This window comes from Hibiscus syriacus, unplaced genomic scaffold (assembly GCF_006381635.1).
Source record: "Hibiscus syriacus cultivar Baekdansim isolate YM2019G1 unplaced genomic scaffold, ASM638163v2 tig00111088_pilon, whole genome shotgun sequence".
In the NCBI taxonomy this organism is placed as follows: Eukaryota; Viridiplantae; Streptophyta; class Magnoliopsida; order Malvales; family Malvaceae; genus Hibiscus; species Hibiscus syriacus.
Window position 1 is genome coordinate 979,588 of NW_024062978.1, and position 18,825 is coordinate 998,412.

The 18,825-nt window shown below is 37.0% G+C and overlaps 1 protein-coding gene and 1 long non-coding RNA gene across 2 annotated transcripts; one reads left to right on the forward strand and one right to left on the reverse strand.

The window, feature by feature from the left end:
• Positions 1-477: 477 nt before the first annotated feature.
• On the reverse strand, positions 478-1,138 carry LOC120152357 (ribulose bisphosphate carboxylase small chain, chloroplastic-like). The gene is made up of 3 exons (XM_039164592.1): positions 1,133-1,138; positions 897-1,031; positions 478-797 (listed from the first exon to the last, which is right to left on the reverse strand). Exons 1-3 carry the CDS (start codon positions 1,136-1,138, stop codon positions 567-569), a joined length of 372 nt encoding a protein of 123 aa, XP_039020523.1. The 3' UTR covers positions 478-566.
• A 75-nt stretch (positions 1,139-1,213) lies between these two features.
• On the forward strand, positions 1,214-18,397 carry LOC120152451. The gene is made up of 3 exons (XR_005518673.1): positions 1,214-1,344; positions 10,992-11,003; positions 18,367-18,397. It is a non-coding gene; the product is annotated as an uncharacterized LOC120152451 (long non-coding RNA).
• The last annotated feature ends 428 nt before the right edge of the window (positions 18,398-18,825 follow it).

Here is an 18,825-nt window from a genome sequence, read left to right on the forward strand (position 1 = left end):
CATATCAGTTCTCTTGTCGCTTCTTTGGAAATCCAAGAACAAAACAAAGAACTTATAGTCAATACCTCTATATGTAAAGATTAGAACATATGTCTAAACTATGAAAGTAAGAACAAAGAGAATAAACGAAAGAGAACTTCTGAAATTCATTATCTTCAAGAGTGTGTATTACAATTCTCAAGGAGAGTATTTATAGCTAGTACTATAGCTGAAACTGATGTAACTAATTTCACAACAAACTAACTGTTTCAACTGATCAGCTGTAGTGAACCAATCATCAACTGCACAATCATCATGCACAGCAGTTGCACGTGTACTTATATGTCATGCATTTACATACACTAACATTCCCCTTGCAATCTTCAACTTCAAACCTTCTTCAAACTCAGGAAGCACAAACATGATCAATGCTCATTCAAACCCAAAATGAAAAGAAAGTTCATTTATACTAACACTATAAAGGACCAAAAGAAGATTAAAAAAAAAGTCTTTGAGAGCTTAATTTAAGTACAACATTAAAATCAAATGGAATTCCCCACGAGGGAAGGAACTGAAACGTAAACAGCTTAGTAGCCTTTGGGCTTGTGGGCAATGAAACTGATGCACTGCACTTGACGGACGTTGTCGAATCCGATGATTCTAATGAAAGCAGTGGGGTATTCCTTCTTGCACTCCTCCAGCTCCGTCAACACCTGAGATGAATTGGTGCATCCGAACATAGGGAGCTTCCACATGGTCCAGTAGCGTCCGTCATAGTACCCTGGTGACCTATGGTTCTCACGGTACACAAATCCGTGCTGCATTCATCACAACATAAATATGTAAGAAAAAAAATAAGGGATGTATATGGTTGCTGTAGTGGAATAGTTTGTAGAGATTTTAGAGCTTGAAAATACATCTAATTCGAATTCCAAGCAAGGAATCCATTTAGAACGGAGAAGGTAGTCTATTTCCTTAGCCAATTGCTCGGTACTAAGATCGGGGAGGTACGAGAGAGTCTCAAACTTCTTCTTTCCTAGTGGAGGCCACACCTATACTCCAAAAAAAAGACCCAAAAAATTGATTTAATTCATGTAATTTATGTTCTAATTTAAGTGGTAATTAGCAAAAGCCACATAGTGTGACCAAGTACATGCATTGCACTCTGCCACCGTTACTTGCGATGGAAGTAATGTCGTTGTTAGCCTTCCTAGTCACTGGGAAAGCAGAGGCAGACTTGAGGCCAGTGAAGGGGGCGACCATGTTGACCTGAGCCGGGGAGGATCAGTTGACAGTGGCAATGGTTGCCAATGAGATCATTGAGGAAGCCATTGCAGATACTGCTTACTAGTAGTATATTATGGAGTTGTACAAAAGTCTCAGGAATCCCTTAGGAGTGTTAATGCCTCTGGTGCAGTAGCCTATATATAGTTATAAAATTTGGCTCTCGTTTCCTGAAGTCGCAAAATGATGAGATGGACTTGGGAGAAAAGGTGACCACTGGATTCAAAATCTGATAACATTACAACATAATGACCGCAAGAGGTGGAAACAAGTTTTGAATGGTAAACCTTCTCTTTGGCTACCTGCCACGTGGAAGAGGCACAATGATCTTATCTCATCTCATCCAATGGCAGCACAGAATTAGTGATATCTTCTTTTGGATTCAAATAAAAATGGGTACGGTCCCATTTGGAGGTTTGCCCTTGGAACAAACGTATGACCATACCTTGTTTGCTTGGCCATCCTTTCCTTTTATGTTTTACTGCCCTTATCTTCAAATTTAGTAACTTTGGTAATGAAATGTTATCTATTTCACGTGATTTTACAGGGATGAAATTGTTAGAATGAGAAGATAATACTTTTGAGCCCACTGGAGAACAAAACCCAGACATTCTTTTGGAATGCAGTACAGCTTGATTTGTTAATTCTTACACTTGCATCCTATTTTGTTTTATCTTAACATCCTATTTCACCATTGAAGAAATGATCCATGTCTCCCTGATTCCTTTCCATAGAGGAATGCATCATCATAATATCCGGTTAACAATGCATTATTATTAACTACAAAGTTGTATTTCTCTTTAATCATTACACTATTGCATTATTGCTAACTTATGGTCTGTTTTATGGTAATTTTCTCAAATATATAAGCAGTGTGGCATTATGGATCATTTGATGAACTTGAAGCATCAAGCTCTCAGCTAGAATATCTCATGTGTATCACTCAATAAATCAATGTATATTATGGTCGGCAACAGGCTTTTCTATTCTGCCTTTCATGGTTTGCATATTTGGGCCACTGCTTGCTTTCTTGTGCTCCCACGCTATGGTCCATGTACTTTACAACCCTCACTTTGTATTTGGGCTCGGCTAGCCAATTAAAGTTAATTAAGGGTTGTTTGTTTTACTTCAAAATGATTAAGTGCTAAATGATTTAAATGCTGAATGATTCAGAGGCTCTGTATGAATTAACTTTGAATGTGACATGCTGTTCGATAATGGCTCTGAATCATTCAGAATGTACTTCTGTGCTGAATCATTCAACACTGTTTTGCTGAATCAGTTAGCACTGAATCATTCAGAGGTGAGAAACAAACGCACTGAATGTTGAACGGTTCAGCATTCAGTGCCAAACAAACAACCCCTAAATTTTAATTGTAATAATAAATAACTGTCATAAAAATTATTAAGTTCTTAAAGAGTAATTACATGATTGATTATTACTTACGTGTGTTTTATTCATTTCTCCTCACTAATTTTCAAAATCATAATATATTGTCATTTTTTTATTTAATTAGGACGTGGTCACTATTAGTTAACTGTCGTTAAATATTTTTGTATAAACACATTTGGTCATTGTTATTTATATATTCTCAATTTAGTCCTACATTTAATAAATTAAAATAAATTTAATTCTCCAATCGAATGATGTCCACATGTCATTGGTATCAAGTGTCATCATTCGATGGAATGACTGACTTGATTTTAATTTATTTTAATATATTTATTTTAATTTAATATATTAAATTAAAATAAAGTTAGTCCTTCAACTGAATGGTGACATGTGGTACCGGTGACACGTGGCATCATTCGATCGGATGATTAAATTTATTTTAATTTATTCAAATTATGACTAAATTTAGAGAATATATAACTAATATGAAAACAAGTCACCTAATCTGTTAACTGTTAATTGTTAACAGCATTTAACATGTGATGATCACATCTTAATTAAATAAAAACAAGCGACTATATCTTAATTAAATAAAAACAAGTGACCATATATAGTCGTTTGAGGATGAAATCTCTGCAAAATAAAATTGCCCAGTACAGAGGGTATCGGTACTCCTAAAGGGAGTATCGGTACTACCTTTGTTTTTTTTAAATAAAATAATCGTTACTAGCCGTTGGGGCCTGATGGTATCGATACCATACCTATGGTATCGATATTACTATGTAAAGTAGTATCGGTACCCCTTTGGGTATCGGTACCATTTTTACATTCTGGAATTTGAGCAATGTTGGTAGTATCGATACTACCTAGTGACTATCGATACTTCCCTTACCTTAGGTATCGGTACCATATGAACAATATCAGTATTTTTCAAGTGGTATCGATACTGTAACAACAGTATCGATACTTCTTACACAAAAACGTATTTTGTGCTCAATTCCACTTTTAAGAACTTTGAATTATTTTTGAAAACTTTGAATAAATTCATTTTAAGTCCAAAAACATTTTACCTTAAATTGTTATATCAAAATATAGTTTAACAGATTCAGATTCAATCTCGTCTTCATATGAGGAGTGGGTAAATGAGGCAATAAAGACGATACTTGATGAACATAAGGAGAGAAGGAAACTAGAAGAAGATAATAAGGAGATGAAAATCGAGAAGAAGAAGAAGAAGAAGTATGAAGACTTATAAATCCAATGTAGCAAACGACTTATAGAGATGAATGAAAAAAGAAATAATAATATGAAAATTGAGAAGAAGAAGAAGACGATGAAAAGTTGATTTTTATGTTAAAAAAATATTTTAAATATATATATGAATTCGTGTTTAATAATGAAGTAGTTATTTTTTACTTAAAAGTTATGTATGAATAGTTAGCAATTATATATGAAAAGTTAAAAATAAAAATGATTAAGACTATTCACAAATTATCTCGTTTATTGAAGTTAAAGATAAGTACATAAATGGAGTAAAAAAAGGTACAACAGACAATATGATAACACCACAATTACGAAGGTCTAATTAGCTAGGTCGATAATTAGGAAAATATGGGCAATACTTTCTATTGTGACCTTCACCTCTATAGTGGCCACAAAGCTTTGGTAAACCTTGCTCTCGTTCGGGATCATCCATATCAGTATGAATTAAACTAGATTCAGGTTGACCCTTTAACTTCCTATGTAATTCTGGATTTCGCAACGATTCTTCAGAAATTGTTGGTGGCCAATAAGCATCGTTTAGGAGATACATAAACTCATAATTGTATATGTTACGTATAGTATGCATGCTATAACAATCATTAGCATAAGAGTATGAGTCAACATTAACATGCATATATGCAGCGACAGCGTGAGCTCATGGGTATCTAAAAAGCTTGAAATCGATCGCAATCACACCATCTTCTATTGAGATTAACAGTGTATGTGGTAGATTTGTCACCCTTATGTGGTCAAACAAGTGCTTTGTCAATGTAATCAGAATCAAGTCAGGCAAAATTATGAACAAACTTTGATGTTGCTTGTGTTTGATTTTTATTCAGTGCATTCTCCAAATCTGGAGCCCAATTTCTCCCATCGTTATCATGGCCTCTATTTGTGCACCTTTGTATGCCCAAATTTTTACCAAATCTGAAGTAAGTTTCCCTAACAATACTTTCACCGAAAATATCGAGTCTCTTTAAGCACTAAGTTGATACATTCGCCAAGATTGGTTTTCATATGGTCGTAACGTCGACTTTGATCATCCATTATATGTATATGACCATCTTTCTCGAGGTATTTCAGCTGCAAAGTTATAAACATCTTCTTTGTATCTCCTCAAATTTTCTAGCCTCGCATGAAAGTTTGGTTGCATTAAAGCATATCATGAAAAAAATTGGATTTAAGAATAATAAATGAAGAGCATAAATGAAGAACGTAGAAGTTACCCATATTAATAATCTCCTTTATGATCTTTTTGTTCTTAAATCTCGTCATAGCGTTAGAGGTAATATGACATATACAATACGTTGGATATGCGTGGGGAGACGACCACCTACTTCCCATTCTAGAAATAGTCGTTAACAATCCAAATGAACAATATGATATCATGCAAACCCCATCTTGAGTGACAATATGAGAACGCAAGTTGGAGAGAAAGAAATTTCAAGTTTAGTCTTACTCATTCTTAACAATGATAAAGGTAAAATGTTTTTATCACCATCTTATGCAACAACTATCATCAGAACGTGTTTGTATACCCTATATAGAAAAGTCTCATCCACTTGAACCATTTTTTTCCTTTAATAGATGACTTGAAATCCTAGAACAAGCCACAAAAACTCTCATTTTTAGGATAACTTCTCCATGAATTGTGGTCGCAAGATGCGTATAAGATCGTACAATGGTTCTAAGGATGAAAAATTCCATTACGTGCAACAAATGTGGTAGCTCATTATATGACTGATCCCAATCACCGTATAACAGTGTCATTACTTTCCTTTTCTCCATCCACGACTTTAAGTAAAACAAAATATAACCAAATGTATTCTAGATAGATGCCACTATCACTAAAATTGGGATCCTTGGGTTTTTTTCCCGACCAAAAGCTTCACATATGAGAATAAGAAATCAGAATCTAAATGTTTGTGGTATTGTGTCAACAAGCTCAACGTACATGTGTGTTGGCCGTTGAACCTTGACACTTCCCACAACATCTTCTGTTATAAGTATGAAACTCGTATCCTACACTTACAACCAACATTATGGTTTATACACCTAACAAAATATGTCTTTTGATCAAACTCCACCACATATAATTCAATATGGACTTTGATATGATACTATTTTACTGCTAGTTATGCATCCTTTTTAGTTTCAAACGGGTACCCAACTATCAACTTCATTGATCCAACGTCGGAGGTACCCTAGTGAGCATCACAAATATCCGACATGTTAAGAATCTCAGGATTCCTCATAGCATCGTAATTAATGTCATACATTGCAACTGGATGATGATAGTGAGGCATTTGAGGTTGATGTATTTGGGGTTAAAGGGGTGTTAATGAATTTGGAGCATTCTGCAACCCATGACCCTATGAAATCGTTGCCTTCCAGACATCACCCTCAATATCGAAACTTTATCCCTCTGAAGCAGTCTCGGTGATATTAGAATCATCATGTATTGATGTGTCATTGCCTTCCATAATTGGAACGATAGTTTCATCATCCTCGTTAAACTCAACAAGGCTTTATCGAATCGCCCAACAAGGTTATCATCTACACCACTTTCATGCAATATAGATGGTTCTAGTTCTTCAGCGGCGGGTGCTACTGTTGATGAGGTAGGAAGATTTGCTAGATTTATTGTTTCAGCATAAAACTCGATTATTTGATGATTGATGAAGTTCAATCATATTAGTAACATCGTCATCATCCTTAACTGGATTGCTCAATATGTGAGTGAAGTCTCTAAGATTGTGTATTGATAGTTCAAACATGAAACATAAGCTCTAAGTTTTGTTTTTTCAATTTTTTGCTTCATTTGGTGATGAGACACATCTACAGAGAACATCGTGTTTACAAACCTTTGTGATGTAACCACAACACCATCATTAGTTTGTATAGTTTAGCCATTGGAATGGACAAATGTGAAAAATTTGTTCTCCATTGTTTGAAAACTTTGAATAAATGATGTCAATCAAATTTCATACTTCGTACATCAAAGCTTTAACTTCATTGATTTCTAATTTTTCTGTTTTCCCCTATTAGCCTTATGGTTTGGTATTGTTATATTAATTTTCTTGTCATTCAGAATTGCATCAGTTTCCAGCAAATCCTCGTACTAATATTGTCTCGGAAATAATATGGGTGGAAATACTGAATGGGACAATACAATGATGGAATCCTTGAAGAACTTTGATCTCAACAGTCCTGAGGTCAAGCAACAATTCGGTAAGTCTGAAGCTTTGGCGCTTTGGATAAGAAACCAACTGGTTTATATCAGACCCCCTTATTATCTATATATGAGATTTTAGTTACCAGATTGTCAAATTCTCTGCCGATTGAATATGGTTTGGAACCTGAAGAAGTTTCTTTAATTTCCCATTTGCAGATCTGATTGGGCTGACACCTGAAGAAGTAATCTCCAAAATAATGGCCAATCCTGAAGTTGCTATGGCATTCCAAAACCCTAGGGTTCAAGCTGCTATCATGGAGGTATGTTCTATCTGGTTGATACGATGAATCCTCGAATGCGTTTAGAGTTTAGATGCATTCATACATTGTAAAATCTTTCGCATTTATTTTCTTGACGACGTATTGCCTTTTTCAGTGTTCCCAGAACCCACTGAGTATTGCGAAATATCAAAATGACAAGGAGTTAATCTTTTTCCTTCTTTCTATTCAATCTATGGGATTAATGGCCACCACGGAGTTCTTCCCTTTTAAACAGTTTTTCCCCTTGATGACTATATGATGTCTGCATTTATTTATCCAAAAAAAAGGCCATGTTTTTCTTCAAAAAAAATTTCATCTTACATTCATGCATAGGCCTACATGTCTATTTGTCTACTTGCAAATGGATTTACAATATGGCTGTGATTTTGTTTTTTCAATGAGCTTATTAAGATTTAATAATCAGCTTTCTGTATACGTACTGAGATTCTACCTGTGGTTCATCATATAGTTGTCTAAACTTTGCTGCCGTTTTCCGGCCCTTAATAGCAGACATCGTCTTTAAAGTTGTTTTCTTGATACCGTTTTATTGTTAACATGATTCACAGCACATTATTGTTTTGCACTTCAGGTTATGGATGTATTCAACAAAATATCCGAACTCTTCCCTGGAATGTCTGGTTCACCTTGAACCCAGTGAGTTAGTTGGATCCGGAATATCAAATCCAAAACCGAGTATGAGTTCTGAATCACTCGTTCCGATTTCTGAGTTTTGTTTCCAGAATGAAACGAGCATTAACACTCGGTTATCCCTAATGTCCACCGTTTACTGTAATCTAGATTTTTGGTAAACTGTAGTTGCAGTTGAATGCGTACACTATGTATTTGCTTTGTTGATCAGCTTGATTTAATGGTGCACTGAAAAGGGACATGAAAAGCTAAGTTAAGAAACCAAATAATAATAATAATAACTGGTTTGTAAATTATTTTTTCCCAAAAAATTGTATTCGGTCTACAAACATGTAGAGATATAATTTCCACGTCATTTATCATATTTAAAAAATCCCTAAACTTCAAAATTTATATCTAAACCCTAAAATGTATAATCCTAAACCTTAATTAAGATATATGACGATCCAGAGGAACACGGCAGCCTTTGCTAATCCATTGGAGGATGAACGACTAATCTTGGAAAGAAGTAAACACTGGACGAAGGTAATAAGCAAAGTAGACACTGGACGAAGGTAATAAGCAAAACGTTAGCGAGGGTTGCAACTCGTTCCATCTTAATGGAGCGAAACATTCCCAACAGTGTACGAGGGGTGCAACTCATTCCATCTTAATGGAGCGAAACATTCCCAACAGTGTACGGTGGCAACCACCACCAAATGAAAGGATAAAAATTAATTCTTATGGAGCTCGACACAAGGATTCCGGCAGTTCTTCATGTGGAGTGATAAGGGATAGTGAGGGAGTATGGCTGATTAGATATTCTAAATTTCTTGGAACATGCTCAGTGAGCATTAGAATCTGAACTCTCGGTACTGTAACTGAGACTGACTTGCGCATGGGAGCAGGGTAATAGACTGGCCATATTGGAAACAGAGAGCATGGAGACGATAAAGGCGGTACAGTGAGCACGTGTTGGCGAGGCTCGAATTACAATTCTGAGGTATATCGACAACCTATTAAAGCAAGAGCGAGAAGTGAAGGTAGAGCACGTTATTTCCTGTATGGCCAGAATTGCAGATAGAAACAGATTTGAATGCCTGAAGTTCGCCGATCCACCCGAAGATGCAAGAAGGTTGTTGCTCGCTGAAACTCACAATGGAGCTGAGTAGTTAATTAGTTAGTTTTCCTTTCATTCTTTACCAATAAAAAAAAGAGAAAATCGCCTCAGTGACCAAAAAAAAGTTATAATATACGATTTTAACCAACTTTTTTTGGATTTGCCAAAATGACCAACAAAATCGCAACGCGAAATAAAAATCGCAACGCGATCCCCAGAATCGCAAATCAGTTTCCAAAATCGCAACGCGATTCTTGAAAATCGCAATGCGATAGTACAAATTCGCATTGCGATTTTCCAAAATCATCGCAACGCGAATATGAAAATCGCAACGCGAACACATAAATCGCAACTCGTATCCGTAAATCACAACGTGTATCCGTAAATCGCAACGCGTATGGGTAAATCGCAATGCGTATCCGTATATCGCAACGCGTATCCGTAAATCGCAACGATAATCCGTAAATCGCAACGAGAATCTGTAAATCGCAACGATAATCCGTAAATCGCAACGAGAATCTGTAAATCACAACACTGAAATTTTGGGTATATAACACTGAAATCATAAACTAAATCCCTAAATCGCAACTCATTCCATCTCCATCTATCACTCTCTCCGGCGACATCCGTTCCTATATCCAACGACATCCTTCCCAATCCGGCAACAGGTTTTAGTTTCGCAGCTCGTCTGTTTAGTAAATTAATTTACAACCATGAAATCATCTAATGTTGATCATGTTTGGATAGATTTGTGTTTTGGAGGGTCATGGGATAATGTTCATGGTGTTTTACAATATATGCCTTTACCCATGAATCTTCAACTAAAATTGTCTTTACAAAAGTTAACTTATGAAACTCTAATGCTACGTGTTTCAAATAAATTGAATTTAGAGCCCCTAAGTGGATTTAGGCTATCTTATCAGAGAAATGGTAAAGTTTATTTGTTAACCGACAATGAAGATGTTGAACGATTCATTGCTTACATTAGGGTTTCACAAGATGATGTTACATTGTATGTTGTTGAACCTAGAAGTAGTATTGTTGGGTCAGTAGCGGGTAGTAATCAACTAAGTTTTTCTCAAAACCCACAACCTTTCTCTAATCCAAATCCTAATCAACTTTCAGCACCAAATTCCGGTTTTCGTATTGACCAGTTAGACGATGATGAGCCAACAGAAAAATTGTGAGTACTAGTCAGTATTCGAAATTTGGTCTTGGTCAATATCCGGACTTTGATATTGGTCAATACACGGATTTTGATGATGTTTCAGAAGAAGAAACAGACCATGCGTGTAATGATATTGATATTGGTCAATACCCGAATTTTGATGATGAAACAGCCGTTGCCGAAGAATGTATTGTTGATGATAATGAGGAGGAAGTTACGACTGTGAATGAACATGTTGAACATCCATTCTGTAATTCATATAATCCTGAAGAAGAAAAGAAGAAGAAAAAGTCCCCGAAGAAAAGAAAATGCCACGGGCGTATAACTGGAATATGCCAGAATTACTTCAGATACCGGAAGAAGAGTTGATAAAGAAAGCAGTTGATTGTTACACAAAAGTTATTCGTATCAAGAAAGATGATTGTTTTGATACAAAGGAAGACTTGAAGATAGCTTTATATACGAAATGTGTGGAAGATGGCTATCAACTAAAAGTTAACAAATCAAGCAAAGATCGTTTCGAAACAAGGTGTATGATTGACAAAAACTGTACGTGGCGTATGATTGCAAAGAGAATAAAAGATTGCAAAATGTTTCAAGTTAGGACTTTTATTGATAAACATACATGTTCAAGAACCCAAGTTTTTCCTCACCATAGACAGGCAAACAAAAAGGTGTTGGGGGTTTTCTGGCTGAGTTAATGTTTTTGAATGGCAGGGTATATCGGGGACATGAAATTATGACTGGCATGAATGCTCGGTTCAAGATTAGTATATCATATTCTCAAGCTTGGAGAGCCAAATGTTATGCCTTGGAATTGTTGAGGGGGTCGCCAGAAGCATCGTTTGCCCAACTGCCGGCTTATTGTCACAATTTAAAGCTGAAAAATCCTGGGTCGGTAACTCATATCAAAACAGATAGAGATGGACGCTTTGAGTTGCTGTTTATCGCCATTGGTTCTACGGTTAGTAAATCAATATAATTTTGTTGACTCATTTTGTTAGTTACATGCATTTCACATTTAAATGATTATATTTCTTGTGTATATTATTTTGTAGATTCGTTCGTTTATTACTTGCATGCGCCCAGTTATTATAGTTGACGGAGCACATTTGAAAGGTCGATACCTTGGAGTAAACTTATTAGCAGTAGCCATGGATGCTAACAATGGATATTGCCAATAGCTTACGGGGTTGGCAAATCTGAAACCTCTGATTCATGGACATGGTTTATGGGGCATCTTAGGGATTGCATAGGTCCTATTAGCAATCTGACAATCATATCCGATAGGGCAAACTCAATTGACAACGCTGTTAGAAGGTGTTTCCCAGATGCTTTTCATGGACTTTGTGGTGTTCATTTGTATAGAAATCTAAAATCAAGGTCTGCTGGTATAAAAAGCACAAATGGACATACTGGAAGGCTGTAAAAGCTTATCGGGAAGTGGATTTCAATAAGCATATAAATTGTTTAAGACGTGTTTTGCCTCAGTGTGCTCAAACACTAGAAGATGTCGGGTTTGAAAGATGGTCAAGAGTACATCAACTTGGAGCAAGATATGGTTTCATGACGTCTAATAGTGCAGAATCAATCAACGCTCTAAGTCGTCATTCCCGGAAATTACCCATTACTATGTTAATGGAGTTTTTTCGAGCCTCTATTCAACAGTGGTACTACAAGAAAAGAAACCATACATGTATTATTTCTTTGAATTCGTAACTTATCATATTTATATATTTTACTAAGTATTGTTTATTTAAACTTACAGGAACATTGGAACATCGTGTTACACCATGGACTGAAAAAAAGATAACGAAACGTGTTGTGAAGTCAACGTCATGGAGAGTTGAACCATGTTCAAACACTTTGTTTCAAGTACTGGATAATAACTTAAATGGGCTAGTCGATCTAAATGCAAAGACGTGTAGTTGTATGAAATGGCAAACATCTGGTTATCCGTGTGGCCATGTTATAAAAGTTGCTCTTCATTTAAACCAAGATGATTCAAGCGCATACGCTATGGATTGCTACACTACAGAAGTTTATCGACAGACTTATGCCGAGATTGTCTACCCTATTCCACATCCTTCTGAGTGGGACATACCAGATGACTTACAAACAGTTTTGCCACCAGCCATGGACAGAAGGCTACCTGGCCGACCAAAATGTCACGATCGTATACCGTCTAAGGGTGAAGAGAAGAAGAGATCGACATGTAGTCGGTGCAAGGAAAGTGGTCATACAAGGTTGACATGTGGATCACCAGTGCCATCAAATCATCTTTTCCTCTACCAAAATATGGATCCTCATCAAAATCCAAAGCTCATATGGTGTCAAACAAAAGGCAATCATCTTTAAAATCCCAATCACAATTGGCTTCACCTTTTGGGACTGTTAACTTAGGTGATTTTAAATGCAAACGTTGTATTATGTGGATTTTATGTGTGAACTTTTAACATTTTCAGTTGAATTAATGACTCAGGCCAACCATTTTGACTTAACCAACTCTTGTTATTCAGTTGTTATCACTATTAGGCATGCATTTGACTATCGCAACACGGAAATTACAATCGCAACGCGAAATGAAAATCCCAACATGAAAATCGCAATGCGGAAATGAAAATCGCAACGAGAGAATCGCAATGCGAAATGAAAATCGCAATGCGAAATGAAAATCGCAACGAGAGAATCGCAATGCGAAATGAAAATCGCAATGCGAAATGAAAATCGCAACGAGAGAATCGCAATGCGAAATGAAAATCGCAATGCGAAATGAAAATCGCAACGAGAGAATCGCAATGCGAAATTATAAACGCATTGCGATTCTCTCGTTGCGATTTTCATTTCGCATTGCGATTCTCTCGTTGCGATTTTCATTTCGCATTGCGATTTTCATTTCGCATTGCGATAGTCATTTTTGCCTTCAACATAATGCAGATTGAAATCAACAAAATCAACCATTACATTTCAATCAATTAAACAAGCACAAATAAGAATTATGTTCGCATCAATTACACAAATCAACTTTTACAAATCATCTTTTACAAATCAATTAAACAATCAAAAAATAAGCAATAATTCTTATTTCCGATCATCTACTATTGAATCAACTTTTACAAATCAATTAAACAATCAAAAACAATCAATTAAACTATTGAATCAACTTTTGCAGCCATACATCATTTTCACGCAGTTCACTTCTGAGATTAACCTGCAGAAACCAAACATTTGCTCAAACAACACTTTCTACACATCTAAAACCTACAAACAGCAAATTATTGAATTCTAGGTACTTAACCAAACATTTTCAAACCAAAAGTATATAAACTTACCAATTGTTTATGGACATTTTTATAACGCGGATGCAGGTAGGCAGCGTCTCGTATATATCGATTTAGCCATATAATGCCGAAACCACAAGCCTACTGCAGCTCTATCTCTATCGGTGGGAGGTAGATACTTGATGCTTCCCGTCGTCAAACGCTCCAACGCCAAGCATACGAGAGGACCACAATCTCCTCTGGCTCCGCTCGTTTGTTGTGGCGCGGGTCGTCTCTAATAACTGTAATATTGAGCTTCTTTGGCTTCTTGTTTCCAGAACGAGTCCAATAATTGATCGCATCCAAGAATTTAGCCAAATGAGAGCTCCATCCCTTAATAACATCTCTTAAATCAGCCAATGATATGTAATTTATCATGCTGTCATACACTATTGTCTTAAGGGATGGGAGCTGAAGCTCGACGAGAATCCAATGTTTACGTTCCAAAACAGGGATAAACACCTGCAATCATAAGTAATAATTCATTCATTTGCGCACTTATTTCATAAAACCTTTAAACTCAATCTAAATAAATACTAACCTTATCGACCTCCCACCATGCAGGATAAAGTTTAGCTTGTCCATTGCCCAAATCAAATGATTCATCTCGTGCATTCTTCAAGTGAACGGCGTGAAAAGACGTCGGCATAATTGTATATCGTATATTTTATTTTTCTTAAGTTTTCTTATTATTAGAAGACGTGTCACCCACGCATCGATATGCTGTTTTACAAAAAAGACATATATTAGTGACTTACATAAATTTAAAAAAAAAATTAATCAAATTGAAATATAAGAAAAATATAAGACTTACCCCCCCATCGAAATAGCCATTGTCTTCGACCCCTAATAATACGCCCCACCAAGACCGATCAAGCAACAATAGATATCATCGGTGAGCTTGCATATGTCAGTGAAACACCCCTGGCTCTACTCATGTAGATAAAAATCAACAGCGGTCTTAGCCCAAAGGGTGTTATCCAAAATTGTGTCCGGTAGTTGTTCCCTCTCCTCTTCAGATACCGGTATGGTACTGGCCGGTAACTCATACGAGAGCCAACTTGAATCCATCATGTCCGGCACGTCAGAGGGTTTCTCAAGAAGCCTACATATGAGCCATGTGAATCGGGCTCTTGAATGGTGGGAGGGACCTCTTCAATGATGACAGTGGCCTCTTGAACGGTGGGAGGGGACTCTCGAGGAATGATAGGGGGGCCTCTTCAACGATAGGAGTGGACTCTTGAGGGATGACAGGCGAGTCGGGCTTCTTCTTGCGGTGTCTTCGCACTATTGGGGTGTACGGAGACTTAATAGCACGTGCACGCTGTCTGATGCGTGAACTCCGTCGTGCAAGCATAACCCGACGTAAAGCATCCACTCTATCGGGCCGCTAAATAATTAAATACAAAAATCAGTAAATAAACAGACATGATATTTAAACAGTGAAAACAAAGACAAATATGTTTCAAACTTGCATTGTATTCACCCAAGTCATTATTCTATCATAGTTCACAAAATGCATCAGATAACAAAGAAAAATATGTTTCAAACTAATACCCTGAAGTTAGTATTTGTCTTTGTTTTGTCTATTGGTTGAAGTAATGCAATCCATTCAAGTTTCAATTTGCAGAAGAAGAAATAGTTTACTTTCGCAACACGAAACTTAAAATCGCAACGCGAAACCAAAATCGCAACGCGAAATGAAAATCGCAACGACAGAATCGCAATGCGAAATGAAAAGCGCAACGAAAGAATCGCAACGCGAAATGAAAATCGCAATGCGATTTTGGTTTCGCGTTGCGATCTTGTCGTTGCGATTTTGGTTTCGCGTTGCGATTCTGTCGTTGCGATTTTATTTCGCGTTGCGATTTTGGTTTCGCGTTGCGATTTTAAGTTTCGTGTTGCGAAAGTAAACTATTTCTTCTTCTGCAAATTGAAACTTGAATGGATTGCATTACTTCAACCAAAAGACAAAACAAAGACAAATACTATTTCACAGTGTTAAAGAATACACAGTTTAGCAGAATTGGCAGCAACCGAACAAATTTACTTTCAACCAAAAGACAAAACAAAGACAAATACTATTTCACAGTGTTAAAGAATACACAGTTTAGCAGAATTGGCAGCAACCGAACAAATTTACTTTCAACCAAAAGACAAAACAAAGACAAATACTATTTCACAGTGTTAAAGAATACACAGTTTAGCAGAATTGGCAGCAACCGAACAAATTTACTTTCAACCAAAAGACAAAACAAAGACAAATACTATTTCATAGTGTTAAAGAATACACAGTTTAGCAGAATTGGCAGCAACCGAACAAATTTACTTTCAACCAAAAGACAAAACAAAGACAAATACTATTTCACAGTGTTAAAGAATACACAGTTTAGCAGAATTGGCAGCAACCGAATAAATTTACTAAGCAATCTAAGTGAAATGGCTAATCTAAGTGAAATTACGAGTAAATTTATCATTAAGTTAAATATGGAAAATCTTAAACTTACCTCGTTGCGTAGAGTATGAACCTCATTCTGCAACGATACTATCATCTCACGTAGAGCGGCAACCTCACCACGTAAAGTTGACACCTCCACACGCCATGCACCATCGTTATCGCGTAGAGTACCGATCTCCTCACGCAAGGCATTGACCTCATCACGTAACTCCCTTGACTCATCCGTTGAGGTGGAGGTGGAGAACAGGGAGATAGGAGTCGTGGCATCTTTGCCGGTCGCCTATCATGAGGTGATGGTGGAGAAGAGGCTCGATGATGTGACGGGATAGGTGATGGCTCTCGTTCTAGAGGTGTATAGTCGGGTCGATCGGGTGATGGCTCTAGGTGAGGTGATGGCTCTCGAATTGGAGGAAGTGGATGCTGCTCATCATCCGTGCCATCAAAAAAACTCTGACTAGCTTGCCACCAATCAGTGGCAAGCTCTTCCTCCGTGGGTGTCAGTCTTTGTAATGGAATGTTGGCCTCCTAAAATAAAAACTCAAACAAAGTTAAACGTCTACTATTAATAACTTGTTTATATATTATATGAAAGTATTTGTGTTAACTTACATTATTATTGTCGCATATGGTATTAAGTCTTCCAATCCAACAGAGTTTTCCTCTTCCAGGAAATAGCCCTGGGAATATCATTTGACGTTTTTATTGCATATGTACGCATGCTGGGAAAGCCTCGAATATCCAAATCTACAAACAATATAATAACAAAATTAGTAATTGTTAAATAATTAATTATAATTTTAGAAACATTATATAGAAATTCTTACCTTAAAGGCCCAAACAAAGCCTGACAGTGTATTTGGACCCATCGCCCCGCAAACTTTTGCGGTCATCAAAGGCAGACGACAACTTAGTCCAGGTAGCTTTCCATATATACGAACCCCACGGAAACAGATTCCATGCATTCAGGTCCTCTACCAATATTATTAGCTCCCGATGAATAGGTTGTCTGGCCTCTCTGCCTAAAAAGCCGACATACACAAGTAGTAGAAGGCATACTCGGACAACATCGACGTCATCCATCCGAGTGAAACCAGCTTTCTTATTAAACAATTTCTTCAGGTCGTCGACATGTAGGTTCGGCTTCTCCATTGACTCATCCGGAAAAACCCGGGATAACCATGATGGGCGGGCGATATGACGAGTGTACCGGCCTACATCATCGTGTCCGAATCGTAGACCAGTGATTAAGCAGAACTCCTTCCGCCCAAAACAAGTATACGCTGGTGGAAAATGAAACCATATCTCTTCCTCACCACGTTGTATACTGTCGGGTAGATTTGATGTCATGGTCTGAAGCCACAAATGGGTCAAATTAGCATCTCCACCCGGATGCTGTGCTCTCAGCCATGGCCCGAAGCAGGTTTCCTCAAACAATTGTCTTTGAGCAGGTGAAAGCTTCGAAGCAATTGTAGTGGCCAGGCTGACTTTATTTCTCAAGGTCAATTGAGCCGAAAAAAATTTCTACAAAAACAATAAACATACCAAGTTAGATATACCAAAAACTACACTGTGAAGATATACCAAAAACAATAAACATAAAAAGTAGTTTATTCTTGAAACTAAAATTTGCAACACTGTTTTGTCTTTTGGTTGAAATGAAAATCGCAACGAGAGAATCGCAACGCGAAATGAAAATCGCAACGAGAGAATCGCAACGCGAAATGAAAATCGCAATGCGATTTTGGTTTCGCGTTGCGATTCTCTCGTTGCGATTTTCATTTCGCGTTGCGATTCTCTCGTTGCGATTGTCATTTCTCTCGTTGCGACAGTCATTCTCTTGTTGCGATTTTCATTTATCTCGTTGCGACTCTTCTGCAAATTGAAACTTGAATGGATTGCATTACTTCAACCAAAAGACAGAACAAAGACAAAGACAAATACTAACTTGAAAATCGCAACGAGAGAATAGCAACGCGAAATGAAAATCGCAACGACAGAATCGTAACGCGAAATGAAATCTAAGTGAAATGGTTAATCTATTATTGAAATGACCAGTAAACTTATCATCAGTTTCAATATGAAAAACCTACAATAATGCAAACATTTCAAAATAAAAATAATTAAAAAAACTAACCCTCGGAGGTTGATTTTCCATTTCTGAATATTGTGAGGGATTTCTGACCGTGAATGGTTGTGAGGGATTTCGCCGGAGATGGGGACGGAAATCTTCGGAGATGGGGACTGATTTCTTCGCCGTAGAGAGTGAGAGATGGAGATGGGACTGAGTTGTGATTTTAGGTTTTAGGTTATGAGTTGCGATTACGGGATTTTGTCTTAATATTCGTTTTTGTAATTTGAAAATAAAATACGCGTAGCGATTATAATGGCGCTTTAAATATCGCGTTGCGATTTACGGATACGCGTTGCGATTTTATGTATTATCGTTGCAATTTACCGATACGCGTTGCGATATACGGATACGCATTGCGATTTACCCATACGCGTTGCGATTTACGGATACACGTTGCGATTTACGGATACGCGTTGCGATTTATGTGTTCGCGTTGCGATTTTCATATTCGCGTTGCGATTTTGGAAAATTGCAATGCGAATTTATACTATCGCATTGCGATTTTCAAGAATCGCGTTGCGATTTTGGAAACTGATTTGCGATTCTGGGGATCGCGTTGCGATTTTTATTTCGCGTTGCGATTTTGT

Excerpts from the sequence above, each read along its gene's own strand:
- LOC120152357 (XM_039164592.1), bottom strand. Across the intron at positions 798-896 it reads GCTTGGAATTCGAATTAGAT|CACGGATTTGTGTACCGTGA; the intron begins GTATTTTCAAGC and ends TGATGAATGCAG.